We start from the raw sequence: 19,343 nt of genomic DNA, 5'->3' as shown, positions 1-19,343 counted from the left end.
AACTCTAAGAGTGTCAGCAATTACGGACAGATGGGTACAGGCTTTTCAAAGCAAGCTGGACAAAACACTAGTATTCATTGTGGATTGTAAGAGAGAGGTCTTGGACAGCCCATCTACCACTTCTGTGAAATAAGCATCCCAAGGTCCTGTATTTTCTAGACCACTATGATAAAATGAAACAGAGAAATAGCAGGTCTAAGGGCAAAGCCTTTGCCTATCTCTTTAGGAGTTCCACATCACTGATGTAAGCTCAGGCTTGATACATTCTATATCAGTATCAGTGTAGCAGGACCCCGGGGGCTCAAACCTGAAATTTGGGCACTAGTAGGTAGAAACACAGGCTGTAGTACCACCAGGCAGCTGGCTAAATGCCAGACCCAGCTCAACCTGGCTCCTCTCATAAGATCTCTAATGGGGAACCAGATGATTGGGGAGGACTAATGGGAGCCTCACATGCCTGATGGGAGGTTTATAAAACCCTCCTGCTTCCTGCAGGGTCTTATCCCAGAAAAGGCATTTCTTGGGGTAGAAGTTTAGGAGCCTCGATCTGTGACTCCAGGAAAGATTTGTTACTGCCCTGGATTTCCTGGCCTGGACCTACTACTTGCTCTGACCATGATGCTTTCTTGACATCCTGGAACTTAGATTCATATCTGGCTTTGACCTTGGCTTTCACTCTGGTAAACCCCTGAGTTACTGCAAACAACTAGGCTGACTGCCTATTCCCTGGTCAGCTTTTACACAATGCATTATTAAGTATTTTGTGTTGCACCACAGTGGGAATAGGATATGCTCTGATTTTATACAACCCCAAACCCTTGTGCCCTTTCAAAGCACTCACCTGTCCTTGAATCCCCTCAGCACTTTCTGGATAAGAATTGCCTTGTCTGTAAGTTCCTTTTCTCGTTGCACCTCCAAGATTGTATCATGATAATCCTATAAGAGAGACCCAAGCAAACTGGCACAATGGCTGCACCTCTGCTGAAGAGGCCCAAAATTAGCAAGAGTGCTGAAGGTTGGGATCAAAGGGTATTAATGAAAGTGTACATAGCTATTCATGCAGCACCTGGCCACAGCATCTGGCTGTAGCTGCCCACAAGCAAACAATTCACCTATAGCACATGAAAATATTTCAGAAAATAATGGCAATTTCAAAATAAAGCTATTTTGTGTGCAATAATAATTTACTGGACCACATAACTTCTCTACACATTTGTAAAGAATGGATGCATTTGACAAGGCCACCATTAGTGTTTTCTACTGCTGTGTGGTTTCCCACAGACACACAGCATGGGAAGCCATTTTGCTGTTACTTTCTGAAACACCCTTGTAATAAGATGCAGCCTCTGAATTTTAGCAGAGTTATAGAATACAACATGTTCTTCCATCTTATTAGTGGAGAACAGAAGTGGGTGGGAGATGAGCAGTGCTATTTGGTGGCACAGAGGTACCTGTTGAGCTATGTTGTGCACTGGGTTTAAGGTCTGGACTCTTGAGATGCTGGACAGGGTTTTCATGGTCCTTAACAGGCAATTCCTGCAACTCACTCAACATCCCTTTCTTCATGTTACTGCATGTGACAGCAAACAACCTTTGTTACTTACCTTGAGGAAAATCTTGGTTCTTCCAACTTGCCAGCCTCCATCTTTGCCTATGACCTTCTCAGAAATCACCATGCAGCACCAACGGGCATCGTTCTGTTGCTGATGCAAAAAATCATCATATTAAAGCATGGTTAGTAATACAGAATTAGTGTGATATAAACATTTCTGGCACTGGTGTTTCACAGGGTGAAGAACAGAAATGACCACAGCCTAACAAACTGTGAAATTCAGTGTGCAAAGCATGGAAATGGCTCAGGTCTAAAGTATTCCAGGATTGAACACAGGAGGTATGTTAGTGATTGTGCGGAGAAGTCCATGGATCAAGAGGCAGGTCAGTGTTTATGTCTCAGTTCACAGAGGTCCCAGGAGTGAATCTATGAAGAATGGTTATGTCTTAAAGCTCAAAAATTACAGTCCTGTTGCAGCGGTGTTGTGGCCTTGATGATCCAGGGAATAAGGGAGTAGCAAATCCTGTTTGGTAAAGTCTTTTCCTGGACAAACTATGCAATTGGGAGAGATGCTAGATGAGCTTTCAGGCATGAAGATAGGCATTTTATGCCCAAATACGTGTCTGATATCTCTCCCAATTGCATTGTTGGCTCAATGAAAGCTATCATCAGACAAATGCTATGCCTGGTGGAGTCATCTAGAGAATTCAAGCCCAGGACTCCTGGATTCAAAAAGCAAAAACCTCTACCACTTGAGCTAAAGTGAACCTGCAGAGCAGAGGCTGATTATCCTGGTGACAGATCATTTGACTAAGTGGGCTGTGATCCAGTTGCATTTTAAACTTAATTCTATCTGTGAAACAGAGCATATTCCCCCAAAAAGCCTTCCAAGGAAAGGCTGGATTATCATTTAAACAAGTTTCTGCTGATGCACCTGTTCTCTAGCAGATGCTGGCAGCAGGACTCTGTATCTCTCTAAGAACTCTGCAAAGCTGTAGCGAATTGGGTAGCCAGTCTTTCTGATCCGAATGGTTTCCATCATTCCTGAATACCGCAGCTGCCGGATACACAGCTCCCGATCAAACAACTGGAAGGACAGACAGACATGGGGAAGCTTACCATCAAAAAACAGCTCTTCATATAACATGGTTCAAAGAACATTTGCTAGCTGCTGCAGAAACAAGAGCAATTTCAAAATGAACTACAATATTTTTTATTGCATTTCATATTTAAGTCATTGCACCAAATTCATTGCTGGCATAAGCAGGCAGTTTCAGTGAAGCTGCAGATTTCTGTACAGCAACAGTGAAAATAATTTTCTTACCTTGGGCCTAATTTCAAAGGCCATTTATGATTCTACATCTGCAAGTTTACACCCACAATACATTTTGAATATAGTTTTGTAGATGCAAATAAGTGCAGGGGCAATTTATAGTGTGTTATACTATAGCTACCCAGGTGATTCCACACACCAGAGAGCTTCAGGTCATAAACTGCACATGCAAAACTGTGCCCACATTTTACTGTAGCAGCAAAATTGGAGATTAAGTTAAGGCCCTTTAAAAATATCCTCCCCTTAAGATCACCTTCTGTGCTGTGGTATTGGTCCTCAAACATTAGTGTGTAAACAGCACATCTGCAGCCAATTCTGAGGTAGTCAGACTGGCAGTTAAGAGAATAAATTGAGTAACCCTGAAGGCAAGAGCTAATCTGAGCAACCAAATAAAAAGTTTGAAAGTCCTTGCAGCTTCCAGATAAGGTTCTTGACATCTCCTAGGAGCAACGTCTAAAAGAAATCAAGATAAAACCCAACTGGATCCCACCGTCATGAAAGCACATTTGGCTGTCCCCATCTCTGCTTGCTGAGGGAAGAAGAAAGGTAGGTATGTGCATATTTCTTTGCAGAATAGGATCAACCTCTGGGGGTACACTAGGTTGCCCAATGAGAACATGGATGTAACTAGGGCTATTAGAGGGGGAAGAGAATTGCCCTCCTAAGCTTTGACAGGCTAGTTTAAGGGGAGTGACAGCTAAGCCTTAGTTGCTTCAGAAATGAAGTAAGATCTGGGTCTGGCATTTTAATGTCACTTTGGAAAGTGTGACCTCTTTAACTCTCCAGGGCTTTTCCTACAAACAGCAGTAACTGAGAAAGGGGAACCACACAGTTCAGTAAATGTCAAAGTATTGAAATCAGAGGGTGAAAGAAGTGAACTTCCTCATCTCCAGAATGTTCACAACCAGCCCCACTGGATATATGAGCCATGATCTCAAAACTTGCCTGTTGCAAGTCTGAAACCCCCAGTGAGAGCCCATAGATCCTCTCCAGCTACTTGGAACACATGAGAAGTTCTAGAGTGGGAACCCCTTGGAGTTATTCTTGTGGTCAAGTCACACAAAAATAAGAGAATAGAAAGCCACTGCAGGTCCAGTCTGTACGCCTGATGAGACACACAGTCAAAGTAACTTCATCACCAGAAGACAGAAGCATAACCTTGCCAAGTGACATTGGTTATGGTTTAGATGCCAACTTTGCACATGCCCAACCACCTGCTTAACTCCAGGCATGCAAATTGCCACATGTGATCATTTCTGTCTCTGGGCCAGGTTTTCGCTGGTGTTAACCAACACAGCTCCATTGATTTTCAATGGAGCAAGGCTGATTTACAGCAGCTGAGTATCTGGTCCTTTGAGTCCAATCTTTCAAATCAAAATAAATGTGGGCATAAACTTTCAAAGGAGGCTAAGCCTCCTGTGAACTGGCATCTGCCTACACAGGTCACTAGAAAGAAGCCTGATCTAAGCCCCACCAAACTGATGGGAAGACTCCCATCAACTTCAGTATTCTTTGGATCAGGCTTTCAGTGCCTTAGCATAGTTGAAGGAGGTTGTTGCAAACATGCAAGACCAAGGTGCAAGGCCCAGATGTATCTGAAACGTAGCCCATTCACTGTTTTGCTGTGGGGACTGGGGGATTCTTTTTTTTGTAAGGACAGTCTCATCATCACATCTGAGGTCAGCAGGTGCTTGTTCCTTTGCTCTGCTGAACTTTGCTATGTGGAACTGAATTGCCTTTTATTTGGGTTCTTGTACAGGGCCCATCCCTCTCCATATCTGACACTGGCTCAGATCAGTCCTCCCCTATTTCAGACACCAAAGACTTCACCCCAATTTAAAGGGGGCAGGGTGTAGGTACGAGCATGGTTACCCCCATTTTTTCCTTTCCCCATTTTTTTCCAGCTTAGATCCCATCCAATCTCCTGTCTGGTCTTGACCAGATGGTTTTTTAAAACATAGTTCTCTATATTTCTGTGTTTTCTTTTTGCCATGTGTCACTCAGTGCTTATGCAGACACCCTTTAATATTAAATTCATCAGTTCCTATTGCTCTTTGAATTACAGCAGCTGTTCTTGATTAAATTGCAGGGATAAGGTGCTCCACAGCAACTGATCATTTCTGCTCGGTTACTTTTTCCCAGGCACAAATATTACTGCAGACACAATCTAATATCTTTGAAGCATTACCAGAGGCTTCTTGTAGTCATTGGGCTTGATACAGCGAATGAAATATGGCTGGCAGTTGCTCAGGATTTTCATCAGCTGCTCCAGGGATTGCTTGAATTGTCCCCCTAGGGTAGAGAGTCGTTTGGTGGTATCTGAGCCCTGGAGAAAAGAAGTACAGACATGACTCCCACATCACATGACCATTAACTGGCCCACTTACAACTCTGTTGTATGTATTCAGAGAGAAATCAGCTGCCTACCATAAAATGTATCTGTTTGGAAGTCACCAAATCTATCATCATTGCTCACACTGAGAGGTACTTATCTATGTGTAAAGGTGGCAAGACCCTACTTGTACTGTGCACTGAATAGCAAAAAGCCTGCTCACTAACATGATCCATGTCTAGTTATTGGGTCTGTCCTATTGTGGACCACATGATTATTTCAGTGAGCACAGAGGTGCTTAGCCCTTTTAGTCTGAAGTCAGGCAATAGGTATGGCAGGGTGGCACCTGAGAGACTAACTAGGTAACACAGGCATGAGCTTTATAGGCAACAACCTACTTCATCAGATATAATGAAAGGACATTATTATTTCAATGCTAATTCACGTTGGTGTGATTGCAAGCTTGATGGGAAAAAGCAGCTATTTATTCAGCACTGGCTTCCAAGCTGGGCAATAGCTGGCTGTATGGAACCAGCAGGTGAAGTTGAAGGGATCAAGGCTTCCCAACCCATTTGTAGCTCTTAAGGGAGTCCTAACTCCAAGGTCACTATTGCTTTGTAAACAGGGAAAAGGTAAAGAAGGCAAGTAACATACATAATACAGGGGAAAAGTTACAAGCAGATCTGATGGCAATTATGCATACCAGCTTCTTTTGGTTACAGACCCTGTGCCACATTCTGCTTTCAGCTGCACAGGTATAACTCTAAAGGAAATTGACCTGATTTAGTTACTTTCAATTTTTACCAGTCTAACTAAGAGCAGAATTTCCCCACAGAAACTTTAAAACAGTATTACAGTAGGCCTTAATCTTAATTTTCCATAAGGTTTTAAGATTCACCTCATAACACAGCAATAGTCAATGCAGCTTTCCAAGGGCTCCACTAATCTTTTTAGAACAGGGTTTGTTCAGAACAAATTGTTAATAACTCTGTAGCACTCCATGGCTGCCTGTACAGGTTTTATTGAATTCTAGTGGCCCGCACTGCTCTGTTATTATGCACATCCAGTCTGACAGTCATTCCTTACCTCTAACTGCATTTGCTTAGCCAACTCCTGAAGTTTTTCTGCCAGTTTCATCATGGGGCAATACTGACCTCCAGTGGCTGAGCACATGTACTCTTGGAAAATAATTCCTAGGAGAGCCATATAGCAGCTAGAACATAGCTCATCTGCGTAAAGCTAACAGGACTGTGTTCAAAACGGCTGAGGTAAATAATATATGAGTCTAGTTAACATTCGTGTTCCCACATCTTGGCATTCCATCTTCCAAATCAGCAAATCAGCAGATTGGCCACTGAAGGGTCTGAATCCTGTGTCTTGATGGTTTTCTGTGGTATCTTAGGAGGTAATGCTATAACAAATGAACTAGTTGCCTGGAATAGTATTGAAAATTTGCTCCTGCTGGCCTGGAAGAGGAGCTCTACCAACTCAGGCCATCAATGTTCTCTCTACAATTTCATCTACCATTCCATTCTATAGACTGCTCTTTTCAGGCTCCCATATCAGGGCCTGATCCAAAGCCTACTGAAATTGTTGGGAGCCTTTCTATTATAGGCTTAAGCAGGTTCAACATGAGTCATGTGTCCCATTACAGCTACGAATAAGTTTATTTTGTTTATAATGGCAGGAGACTTTTTAAGCAGCATAAAGAAACTTAGTTCTTAATCAGAAGGTTCTCATCCCATCTACCAGAAGCCATTATAGTCACCTTTTGCTGCTGATTTCTCTACTGACTACCTTCTTTCCCCAGCTGTTTACCTGTCCATAGCCTGGAGTTGTTCTGGAGTGCAGAAAGCCAGAGTGGGGCAAAGACTGAGGAGGAAAGGACAGCAGAGGACAGAATCAGGAGAGCAGGTAGAAAAAAACGCATTATAGCACATGGATTCAATGCTTTCATTGCACTCAAAAGCCAAGAATGGTGCAAGTTAAGGTGTAACATGTACCTGTACCTACCTAACCTACCAATATTTCTTCTGTGCATGACAATGCATTTGCAATCTCTTTCTCACTTAATACAGTACAGACTAGACTATTTCCCCCTGTGCCTTTATGGATGTTTTCTGCCAGATGTCTCTTAAGATGACTCATACTCATTAATGTAAAGGCTTTCTTACACTGCACTGAGGGAAGAGGGCAGAGCCAGGATTGCCACCATGGCCACAGGCAGTCAGAGCAACTGTAGAGGTTGCTCTGGGACTGCTATCAGGAGTGGCTTTTGCATTTCCATTTTAATTGGTATTCCCATCCAGTGTCAGTCCAATAGCATGATACACAGGGAATGGCCATGACACTGATGCATCCTGCCCAGCCACACACACTGCAGGGACACAGGGCAATGGGTGTGACAAGCCAACATCACTCATTGTCTTGATGGAGAAGCATCTTGCAGTCCCACAGATCAGTCCCTCTGTGTCTGGTACAAGGCTCCAAATCACAGTCTGTGGGGCTCAGGCTGTCTGAACTGCCCCATGTAGGAAGCATGATGCTCAGTTCCCAGACCAGATCCTGTGGTGCTTAACTGATCCCACCTCAATATCTCTCATGGCCATCAAGCTTCCCTGGGCCTTCAGAACAAAGAAGAAGTTGTTTTACATGAATTGCAATTGCCTGTCTGCTTCTAGGCTCATGTCCCCTTTGCAGTAGTCACTCCTGGACATTCTCTACTTCCAACCAAAGGACTTGTAGGCCCACAGCACATGCCACTTCATTGTCATTTTCTTCTTTGTTCTCCCACTTGGTCATAACCAGATCTGCATACATGTACTCTCACTCACAGGCACTTAGATACTACACAGATAAACACCATCTGAATGTTTAGAAAGAAGTAAAGACACAGTTGGCACTGAAATATCTGCCTTCAAACAGATTCAGTGCAGTTGCTAACTTGCGAGTAGAGTGTACTGAAAAGACAGCACAGCTTGCATACTTCCTGAGAGCTGAGATATATCCTGTGCCTAGACTGGTCACTGAGAAGATGTTCTGAAGTCTTCATTACCCTAGAATTTGATGTTGGCATCACAACTGTTTAAGACAATCACTCAGGTCCCTACAGACTGTTCTGCCCAGATTGCTGCAGTGAAGGAGGAGGGGTTTGCAGAGTGAGACAACATGGAAGGTAGAAGATTACAAGAACCCTTAGGGGAGAGAGATCTTGCTTTTTGGTACAGTCTAGTGCAATCAGGCTGACCTTAAGGGTATGATCGCTTCCAAATTTCCGCATGCTTCCATGGCCTAGGGTTGTCAGTGCTGATTCCACCTGAAAGATTTGTCTCAGGAATTTGTTTTTGGAGGAGTGAACCAGCTGCATTATGTTAGAGCTGAGCAGGTCACGATTCTTCTCCAAGAAACCTGCAGGTCAGAAGGAAAACATCACCCCGGCAGCAATGCTGGCTGCAGTCCCGTGCTGCCTGGCTCCAATAAAGCCTATTGACAATAACTTTCAGCTTAGTTTAACATAATCCTCTTGACTTTAGGACATTAGCTAAGTAACCTCAGCCTGAGCATAATCCATCATTGCTGAGAGGACCACAATCAACACCACCCACAGGACAGAGCTCCCAGAGAGCCGGCACTCTTCCCTCCACATTGGAGGAGTGGTGCTGGCACTTGGGAGGGGCACTCACCTTCAGACTGGTAATAGACAACCCCTGCAAAGTGGGTGATACCAAATTTGGTGTCATGGATGCTCTTTGGTGGGATGTAGATTTTACTTTTGCCATGAAGGGAGTTGATTTTGTCCAGCAAGGTAGCGTCTGTGCCCTAGGAGCAAACACAGCCAGGAGGAGATGGTGAAGCAGATTCTCTCTGTAAGCCTTGGTCTGTACCATGTGACCAAATAAAACTGGTGCTAAGAGATACTAAAGAGTTAACTTCTGGCCTGTGTTGGGTGACAGGATACAGAGACAGTACTGCTGGGAGTTTTTTTTTTCTCCTCGCCCAGGGCATCCATATCTTCTCAAACACAAAAAACAGACCTAAGTAATGAATCCACTGGCACTCCCTGGAACCAGTGGGTGTGCCCAGCGTCTGTAGGACAATGGACCTCTGCTAATTCTGCTAAAGTCACTGGCAGCTGGGAAGGGGCGTCCAAAGCTTTAGAGGAGCAGTAAGACTTGCTCAAGGGCATGTTCCCTTGGCCTTGTCAAACAGTGCTACTTGCTGGATAAATGGCACAGGAAACCTCCCCAGGGCTGGCACCAGTCACCTTGTCTCCATTATGTGCCATCCTGGAGAGTACAGGCAGGATTCTGTCCTAACTAGTTCATCAGCTGGAGCTCAGCTAGTGACTTGCTTAGTAGCAGAGAGGCAGGTGCCAACAGTTAAGCAATTTAGTCAAGGTCTTTATTCCTTCCTGGCATAGCAGGCCAGCCCAGGGCAGGTCTGTGCAGATCCATGCCCCCCTGAGATAAAAGATGGAGGAAACTCCCTGCTCTCCTGGTGCAAGCACCACATTTGGGATGAACCCTTTTATTGGCTGCACAGGCAAAACTGGGGAGGCTCTTGGTGTTCCACTTCATGCAGCTACAGAAGCCTCAGATATTTGTGGCTCTTCCTAAACAGCTGCAACAATTACCAACACAGGCCATCACTCAGGAGAAGATGCATCACAGCACAGGCCATCACTATCATCCTGAACTAGCAGAAAGAATGAGATTATGAACAATCAAAGCACATGTCCAGGTCATTCCTAAAAATCAGTCTCAAGGGCCTGGGACCCCTGTCCTGCTTTCAGTGATGCCCAAGCAACTTCACTGGTTTCTGCCCTCTGTACAGGCATCTTTGAGAGTGCTGCCAAACACAGCAGCAGGTAGGGCACCATCTACCCACTGTGCACAAGGGTTTTACACCTGGACTTTCTGGGCTGCAATTGAAGGTGGCACTAAAGATGTTGAAGAGGCTTCTGCAGGGAAGCAATGATTTCTGAGCCTTACCAGCTCACCTCCAAAGAAGCTTTTCAGGCTTCATTTGCTACGTGAAGGCAAGAGATGGGTGCATTAGGGCACTCACCTTTGGGAATTTGCTCTCTTCATCGATGAGGGAGACGATGTTCATGGGTTTGAGTGCAATCACTTCCAGAGCTCGGTGGTTGTCTGTGAAGTCAATGGAGTTCCAGGTGATGTGCTCAGCCATGTACTCCTTCTGCTCCAGCTTGAAGACGTGGTGTACAAAGAACTGCTGGAGGTGCTCATTGGCAATGTTAATGCAGAGCTGCTCAAAACTGCCAGGGAACAACATGGAGATGCGCCATTCTCTCTGTCACTAGCTTCCCAGCATGTTGCTATTACGGAGCATTACTTGATTTTCTATAACAGGGGTGTCCAAGATACAGCCTGCAGAGCTCCTAGGGGGGCCAGGAATGTGGGGGCAGAATAAGCAGGGGTTAGGGATGGAGGTGGGGCCTACTGCCAGATTCTAGCCTACAGATCCTGTTGGGATGCATGTCAGCAGCAAGGGGTGAATTATGGCTGTGTTAACCCCTGTGATTCCCTGGTGCTGCTCACCCTGAGACACTGCCATCAGAGGTGGGTCTGGATCCAGTCTACAAGCAGCCCTGTGGTTTGGATATATGCTGAGGGGAATATTGACCCCCTGTTCTCTAGATACACACATATGTATAGATGCTGCTCTATTTCAGACTGCATCATCATGCACTGTTCATTATCACCCCCATAGTGTGTTTTATCTTTGCCCACATCATCCACCCAAACAACAGAGCTGTACAATATACTTCCCCTTTTGTGATGTTGATTATCAGACATTCAATCAATGAGTATATGATGTGTGGCAGGAAAAACAAATTATTTCCATCTTAAAATACGATTAGGAACCTTTCAGCATTATTGGACTGCTCATGCTAGCCAGCCTGTGTATGTGTACAAGCATGGTCTTCCCACCCTTGTCCTCTATCCCTTTGTTTCATCTTGACTGTGATTCTTACATGTTACAACTGCAGTTAAATTTTATTATAAACTATCTGGGGCCAAGATTGGATATGCCTAATTGTCTATAAAGTACCTAGTATAATGAGGCCCTCATTGGGATAATTGCCTTTTGGAGTAATAATAATACTAATAATATTATAATAACTATGATTAGGCACCATCATACTATATAGCCAGATTTATTATATATCCCATCACAGAACTGTGATCCTGATCACATGTTCCATGAGCCATATCACAGGGGTAGCCCTTTTGGTACATTAATACTGGGGTTTCCTTGTGACTTCAGAACATCATGGTTTCATAGTTTGCAAAGTGCTTGCTGATAGTGTATGGACCACTAGCTGGTATCTGTGGATATGTCTACATGATTTAATATTGCAACATGTGGTGATACCCATGCTAGTATCAATGACGGAAAAGCCATCATTTCTTTAAGAATTAAGAGGAAAAGGGAAATATTCATTCATTCATTCATTCCCACCATTTATCTCTGCTGTGTTTCAGCTTTTCCAGTGGAAATGAATCTGAAATGTCCTACCTATTAGTGTTGAAGTTTTCAAATCCAAAGATGTCCAGCAGCCCAATGGACTGGCGTGCATTTTTAGCATCCTGGGAAGGTGGGCTGAAGATTGCTGAATTGATCTTGTTTACGATCCACAGGAAAATTCGTCCATAGATCCCCTGCAGAAGAGATTAAAATGAAGCAAGGGGCCACTACTGCAAACTCCATGGGGCCCACTGCCAGTAATGATGAGCTGCCCCATTGAAGTCAATGAACATCCTCAGGGTAGAGCAAAAAGGGTGTTGTGATAAGTGTTTGCAGGGTCAGACCCTCCACCAGTCAAAGGGAGAGAGCTCTAAAAGCATTTCCCTTCTTTGAAAGTGCAAAGCACTTGTAAAGAGGCAGCCTTCTCTTTTACCTTTACAAAGCCATCTCGCCCATCAGCAGCCTGGGCAACACTCAGGGGCATGGACACACTTTCTCCACGGATAATGATGGAGTGGTTTGTAAGGCTGTTCCGGAGCTCCCCAGAGTCCACCTGGAGGAATAATCATTGCAGCTGGGTCATTCTATGCACAAAAGGGAGAGCTGGCAAAGAAAGGAGGTGTCTGTCTCAGGAAAACAGATATGGACAGGTGATGTGGTTAGTATAGACAGGTTGCCTGACAGCACTGGGCCAAAGTGGCCTGTTAACACAGGAGAAACATGCAGTGGCACGATGGAAAGTGACTGCAGTGATAATGAGGACACAGTGGAAAAGGGAAACGATATTCAACCCTTCACAGAAACATGCATGCTGACAGTGCATTCTCACAGAGGAGATAGAAAATGAGAGAGCTAGTGGGAAAAGACAAGAGAATCCATTACCTCAAGAAGTCTAGTTGCTATAGAAAAGTGCGGGGAATCCAGCACATCACAGCAGTCCAAGTTATCATACACAGCAGCTAGGAAGAGGAAACAGCAAGCCTCAATAAATACCCTTACTGTAAACATACACTACTTGGGCATGTGGCTGTGTTGCTACTAACTGGCCACATCTACATAAGATGCTGACTGCACAGTCATTACCGTGCAGTCATTTAGTACGTGTATAAACAAGTGCTGGAGTTACTGCGTAGTTGCACAGAGGAATGGCTCTTTTATAATGCTGACTGTGCAGTAGCTCATGACTACAGCACAGTAGTGTTGCATCATGCTTCTTGACATGCAGTGCTACTGCGCAGTAGTCACGGACTACTGCACAGTCAGCATCTCATGTAGTTGTGGCCTGTGGCTGTAATATCCAAACCAGAGATTTAGAACTGCAAGTTCAGCAAACTTCATTCAAATTTCAGGCCAGGATTCCAGCTTGTTCCTGGAGCCTGGCAGCCCTAGTAGCTATTATCAGCAGTGAACCTGGCCAGGATTTTCACGTCAGTCAGCAGGTGCTGGGGCTGTAGGAGAATTATGTTTCATTTCAGAGACAACATCCCAAACTGGGTGCAGGACTTCTGTGTATAGGGCAGTACCCAGGCACATTGGCAGAGTCTCTACCCCAAAACACTCTCAGCCTAAGAGATTATTCTCCATTGTGTATATATGTGTCACCTACAGCCTGTGCACTGCAGTAAATGCTTTCATTGCAATGCTGAGTTTGGTGATCATCAACAAACACACCTTGGGGAATACCAAATTACAATCCTCATGACAACCATGGCTCTGCCACTCCCCTGCCCATTTGCATGTACAGTACTTGGGTTAACAAGTGTGGCATGACACTATATTGTTTAATGTCTCTTGGGCAATAAGGGAACTATTTAAAGCCATGACAATATATGTTACAGTGAAGGTACCAATAAAGTCACCTCTCTTAGAATAGGGGTCACTGGCCAGGACTTTTATTGTGTGCATCTCCCCATCCTTCCATTGCCATCTCTCCACCTGCCCCATGCACCTGGGGAGCAGACAGTCACAATCTGGCACTTTAGACAAGAAACCGTCTGTTCTGCCACAGGTGTTCAACACCAAGATCAAGGGAGGACATGGATGCAGGCACTGCTGGATTTACCTTCAAACTCCACATTCCCCAGGTGCAGAATAGCAGCCAGCAGCTTGCTGATGTCCCAGTGCTCAGAATCGGAGAACATGAGGATTTTCATTGCAGAGCGGATGTGTACATATTCCTTTGCATCATTGCGTCCATCACAGGATATGCAGTCACCCTGTGTGGGCAGCACATAGGTGGGTGCAGGGAAATGTCCTGGGATGTTTATACTGACCTAGAGAACCACCACTGACCTAGAGGACAACAGTGGATCTGCTCCTGCACACTGCTCTTAACAAGCCCAAGCTCTCCTGGACTTTTACTTCCCCTTACAATGGTGGTTTTCTCCTTTCCATTCATCAAAGGACTGAATGCTGCCTGGAGTGGGATAGGGCATCCATAAGTGGGTCCATGAGATAAAACCCATACATTCCCATGTCTCAGCTGAATGTTGAGGGAGCGGAAGAGAGAAGCATAGGCCAGGGATAGGAGCTGTTCCAGTACCCATTTGCAACCAGTTCGGTGATACATGGTTGTGACACAGCACAATGGACCTGGGTGCCAAATGAACCAAAGAACTGGGAGTGGAGGAAGGTGATGACAAAGGGCTTAGAAGGCAAGTCATACTAGTAGAGGCTGAAGGAGCTAGGCATTTTCATCTTGCAGAAGAGATGCTTAGAGGAACTATGATAGCAGTCTTCAAATACTTGAATTGCTGCCACAAAGAAGAGAGTAGGACACAGACCAGTGAATTGAAGTTGCAGCAAATTATATTTAGATTGGAAATCAGGAAAACTTATTCACTGTTAGAACAGTGAGGCAGTAAGTAGATAACTAGGGAAGTTGTAGACTATTCATCACTGGAGGTATTCAAGAAGAGGTTGGACAGCCATTGGTCAAGGATGATCTAGGTGTAGCTATACCTATGTTGTGCTATGGGTATCTCCCATGCTTCTGGGCTTTGCAGATTGCCATATGGGGGTAGGAGGGAATTTATGCACCCCCCTGTTACATGTCAGGGTTTTTGTAAGGCTTCCTCAGAGGCATTGGTTGTTAGCTGCAGCCAAGGCTGTGGATTCTGACTGGGCTGTGCCAATGCTCCTGCTGGGACTTAAACCCTGGCTAGAGGGTCTTGCCCCTTCTCTCAGGGTCAGACCAATCACCATATTTGGGGTCAGGATGGAATTTTACCCCATGGTCATATTGTTATGGACTATGGGGATTTTTGCCTTTGTCCGTCATGGAGGGCATGGACCTCTTCTTGGGATCTCTTAAGCATCAATTAACAGCTTATCTGTGGCAGGTCAGGGTATTATGTCTGGTGTTGTGTCAGGTTTGACTGTATAGTTTTACTAAGAGGTAAGACAATGGATTTGTATAAGATAGCGTAGGTAGATCCTGCCTCAGGCAAGGGGTCAGACTAGATAACCTATGGAGGTCCCTTCCAGCACTACTTCTGTAATTCTGTCTTACCACTGTGAGGTAGGTGTACTCTGAAGCAGTGCCCAGATTCAACATTTTCTTCTGCTCCACATTCATCCCCATTAGCATGCAGTAAAAAATGTGATAGTTCCTTTCCTCTGGAGCCTGGAACAAAATAAATATGCCAACAGCAGGACCTCTTAGCAGAGGTTCATATCAGAGGAGCAGTCAGAGTGGACTCCTCCAGATTTTTCTTCATGTCCTCACCTGCCGACAAACCCGAGACTTCTCCAGAAGGAACTGCTCTATACGGGCTCCCTCAATCACACCATTTTGGCTGAAGTGGATATCGATGTATTTCCCAAAGCGGCTTGAGTTGTCATTGCGAATTGTCTTGGCATTTCCAAAGGCTGGTAGAGGAGGACAGTGAGGCAGGGACAGAAACTGGATTTACTCCCAGGTAGGGAACATCATAGAGAGAAGCTGTCTTTCCTTTTAGTACACAGAACTAGAATGTGAACTACCTATCTCACATGGTAATACCACAGAGCAGCCAGTCCCATCAGCAGATGCCTTTTGATGCCTCAAATAATTGAAACTCTTGGTATCTATCCTTAAAAAAGGGAACATTTAAAAACAACACAAGACTGCCAACTACTGCATAGTACAGAGTTGCTACCAATTTACATAACATTAGCTGCTCACTCTACTTATCTATACTCATCTATAGATTTTAAAAAACAAAGGAGACCATTTTGATCATCTCACCCAACCTCCTGCATAACACAGGCTGGAGAACTGCACCTGGTAATTCTGACAGTGCAACCCTATCTCTTGGTTTAGCTAGAGCACATGATTCAGAAAGCTTCAAAGATAACACCAAATGAATCAGGCTGTATCAATGGTCTACTACCCTCACTGTTAAAAATGGGCACCTTATCCCCTGCTTGAGTTAGCCCACCTCCAGCTTCTGGCAATTAACTCTTGTTATGTCTTTTGTCTTAGGCAAGTCACCCCTTCATTTTATCTTGGAGAAGTTAAATGAAGTCCTTAAAAATGCTGGATGACCTTACTTGTGGGTTGAAATATCTACTTTTAAGATGCTGAAATAGGATTGAGAAAATGGCAGAAATCCTGAAGACATGGGGCAAAATCTGAGATGAAAACACATAGGGTTTGAGGGGAAATTATTTGTAGTCTTTGCCAAAATTCCTAGTAGATTCCAAGCTTCCATGGTCCAAGATTTTAGCTGCCCGTGCAGATACAATGGTCATGAGACATCACTGCATTAGTCCAGAGTTACTCTGGCATACGTTTGCTGAAATTGCTGGAGTGACACAATGGTGAATCTGACATTTTGGCCAGATAACCTACCTTCCAGGATGGGGTTGGCCTCTAGAATCTGCTGCTCAATCCAGGAATGCTGGCCACTGATGGCAGCTAAAAATTGCAGCAGCAGCTTCGTGCTTTCTGTCTTCCCAGCTCCAGATTCTCCACTACAATTCAAAACATAAATACTTGAAATCAGTGGCTTATTTGCCTCTTTTCTGCTGCAGTGACAAGAAGGCCAAAGCAGTGTAAAAAAAAAAAAGATCTCTTATATTCACCACGAGATAGGCCAACTCATATTGAATCTTACGTAGAGAATGGAAAGTGTTGAGTGAATTCTTCCATCATTTATACAGGTGCAAATCCACTAATGGCAGAAGGTTTGCACCAGTGGAAATACATGGACAATTAGCCCTTCATCTCTAGCACATTAAAATATCTTCTGTGAACAGGGATATCTTTGATGGCTCAATACATGCACGGGTGGCACAGACATCATGCAAAAAAACCCTCAAGTTCCAGTACCTAACCACTCTCATGGCAAGAATTCCCTTGCTGTAATTTAAGATCATTATCCCTTGTCCTTTCCTCAGGGCCAATACAATGTCTCATCATGATTCTATAACTGCATGCAAATGCCAAGTACACACCCATTTTTTCTTGGTTGAGGCTTTATTTTCACCAAATCCATGAGGATTCATTTTCTTGTTTTAGGGGGCTTTTTTGGAGTCCAAGCCAAAACTGGTGCAGCAAAAAAGAAAATATTTCCTCTTCACTTTTCTAGCATTATCTCTGCCCCTTCCTGAAGGAACTGTCACCTCCAGAAGAACTTTGGGATCACCCTCTGTTCAGTCGCTCCACCCATGCTTGACCCCTCCAATTACCTGATGACACAGCACTGGTCTCTCTTATTTCTCTTCATGTTGAAATAACAGTTGTCTGCAATGGCAAAGACATGAGGTGGGAGCTCCCCAATTCTCTTATTACTGTAGAGTCTGATCTGTTCCACTGTGTAGAGTGGCAACACCTGATATGGATTCACTGCCACCAAGATGGAGCCTGTGTAGGTCTAAAAGAGGTGAGAGTTACATTTTGCCTCAAGTCTAGAAGCAGCAAAATAAAGTCAATGCCATCTTGTATGCTGCTCTCATTAAACCTCATAAACTAAGCACAGCCAGGCCAGGATAGAAGGTTTGTAGGGAAAACCCCATGTCTGGTGATTCAGTAACTTTTCTCTAATAAGTCTGTACTAAAATGCCTTGGTAGGACCACTGGGCTGCTGGACGTAGCAGCACTCAGAGGAAGTTTATAGCAGTGATGCAGACCATCAGTGGTTCTTAAAGAGCCTACAACATTTTTTGCACAGGAAGAGATGCTAATCCTGGACCCCTGGCCAGATTGTAGCTCAGTTAATGGCAATGCAGCTACATTCTCTATTAGCTCGGTCAGATATGGCATTTGTCACTTCCCATCAGCAACCATCATGTAATGTCACTGTCAAGCAGCTGCTGTATTCCTGGATTGAGCAGCTGTTCCTAGAGAACAACCCCGGGGGACTGGTTATGTGACCAAGATAGGAAGGTAGGTTGTGTTGCCAAGATGCTGGATTCCCAACTATGAAACTCCACTGGTTTCAATGAACTTACACCAGAGTATAAGTGAAGTATCCCAGATGTGGCTGCACTTGACTGGTAGACAATATGGATACAATTCATGCTGTCATTTAGTTATATGCATAAAAAGCTTTGGGATCCCTCTCAATGAGAGCTTGTACAGTATATAAATGCAAGGTGATTATGTAAATGTAAGAGCTTTTGTCTGTGACAGTCTCAGACAGCCAGAGACTAGCATAGGGGGTCTTCCACACAAATATAGTTATTTGTGTTACAGCAATATCTATCTATCATATTCTACACTGGGCACTGTACATATACACACAGAGAGACAGGCCCTGTTTCATGACATTTGCATTTAAATAAGCACAAAGAGGAGAAACTAAATATTATCATCTTCATTTGCGGAGGAGGAAACAAAGCTATGAGCAATCAAGCAGATCAGGTTGCCCAGGGTCACAAAGGAAGACTGTGGCAGTCAGGAAAAGATACCAAATCTCCTCAATCCTAATCCAATGCTCTGACCACAGAATTAGCCTCCCATTCATTGTAATTGCATCTGCATTATAAAAACAATCCAGATAATGCCATTGTCTAATTGAATTAATTGCTTATTGATGTGGGAACCATTGAAACTATCATGATTTCCTAATTATAAGCTATCACATATGTCTGATATTTGTCTAATGCCTGGACAAATAGTCTGAGGCAGTGACCTATGGTAACATTTACTCTGAAGAAGAAGCTAGAAGTCAGCTCTTTCTCTCACCGTTTTTTGTGGGACCAACTCAACAATTCCAAAGTCTAACATCAGTTCTTATCCTTGGTGGCAAAATACAGCCTTTGGACAAGATCAGTTTTTTGGAGAGGAAGACAGAAAGGTGCATAAACACTAGAGTCAAGCTTCTTGCATCCCAGAATGTGTGATCTGTCCAACAAAGGAAGCCAAAACTGCCCTGCAGAGGAAGAGACTCCCTGCCAAACACGTGCTATGACTCATTACTTATCCTTGAGCAAGATTAGCCCATCTTCCACGGCACTCACGTAGATTTTGTGCTCCTGGTGGCGGACAAGGAGGTTGCGCACCATGCCTGCTTCATTCAGGTCCCCAAGGCGAATCATGTCTTCCACCCCTTGGGCAGAGGAGGGATGCATTGGGCGCATAGCACTCATGTCCCGAGCGGTGATCCAGTGTTCCTTAAGCAGAATAAGGCAATAGAGTTTAATTACTG

General features: G+C 44.3%; 1 protein-coding gene across 2 annotated transcripts in view; it reads right to left on the bottom strand.

Moving 5' to 3' along the window:
* MYO7B (myosin VIIB) overlaps window positions 1–19,343 on the bottom strand; it is an 85,202-nt gene that overhangs the window by 46,325 nt on the left and 19,534 nt on the right. For both annotated transcript variants that reach the window (XM_019486117.2, XM_019486116.2), the window contains exons 4-19: window positions 19,156–19,308; window positions 17,383–17,567; window positions 16,544–16,665; window positions 15,437–15,579; window positions 15,221–15,334; window positions 13,772–13,925; window positions 12,592–12,668; window positions 12,143–12,262; window positions 11,761–11,903; window positions 10,285–10,495; window positions 8,901–9,036; window positions 8,465–8,625; window positions 5,074–5,211; window positions 2,487–2,639; window positions 1,605–1,703; window positions 842–936 (exon numbers count right to left, since the gene is read on the bottom strand). In XM_019486117.2, the coding sequence (XP_019341662.2) occupies window positions 842–936; window positions 1,605–1,703; window positions 2,487–2,639; window positions 5,074–5,211; window positions 8,465–8,625; window positions 8,901–9,036; window positions 10,285–10,495; window positions 11,761–11,903; window positions 12,143–12,262; window positions 12,592–12,668; window positions 13,772–13,925; window positions 15,221–15,334; window positions 15,437–15,579; window positions 16,544–16,665; window positions 17,383–17,567; window positions 19,156–19,308 (2,204 nt within the window). The remainder of the gene's footprint in view (window positions 1–841; window positions 937–1,604; window positions 1,704–2,486; window positions 2,640–5,073; window positions 5,212–8,464; window positions 8,626–8,900; window positions 9,037–10,284; window positions 10,496–11,760; window positions 11,904–12,142; window positions 12,263–12,591; window positions 12,669–13,771; window positions 13,926–15,220; window positions 15,335–15,436; window positions 15,580–16,543; window positions 16,666–17,382; window positions 17,568–19,155; window positions 19,309–19,343) is intronic.

This window comes from Alligator mississippiensis, chromosome 7 (genome assembly GCF_030867095.1).
Source record: "Alligator mississippiensis isolate rAllMis1 chromosome 7, rAllMis1, whole genome shotgun sequence".
NCBI lineage: Eukaryota > Metazoa > Chordata > Crocodylia > Alligatoridae > Alligator > Alligator mississippiensis.
The sequence above is the reverse complement of the archived record's forward strand: the minus strand, read 5'-3'. Positions and strand labels throughout refer to the sequence as shown.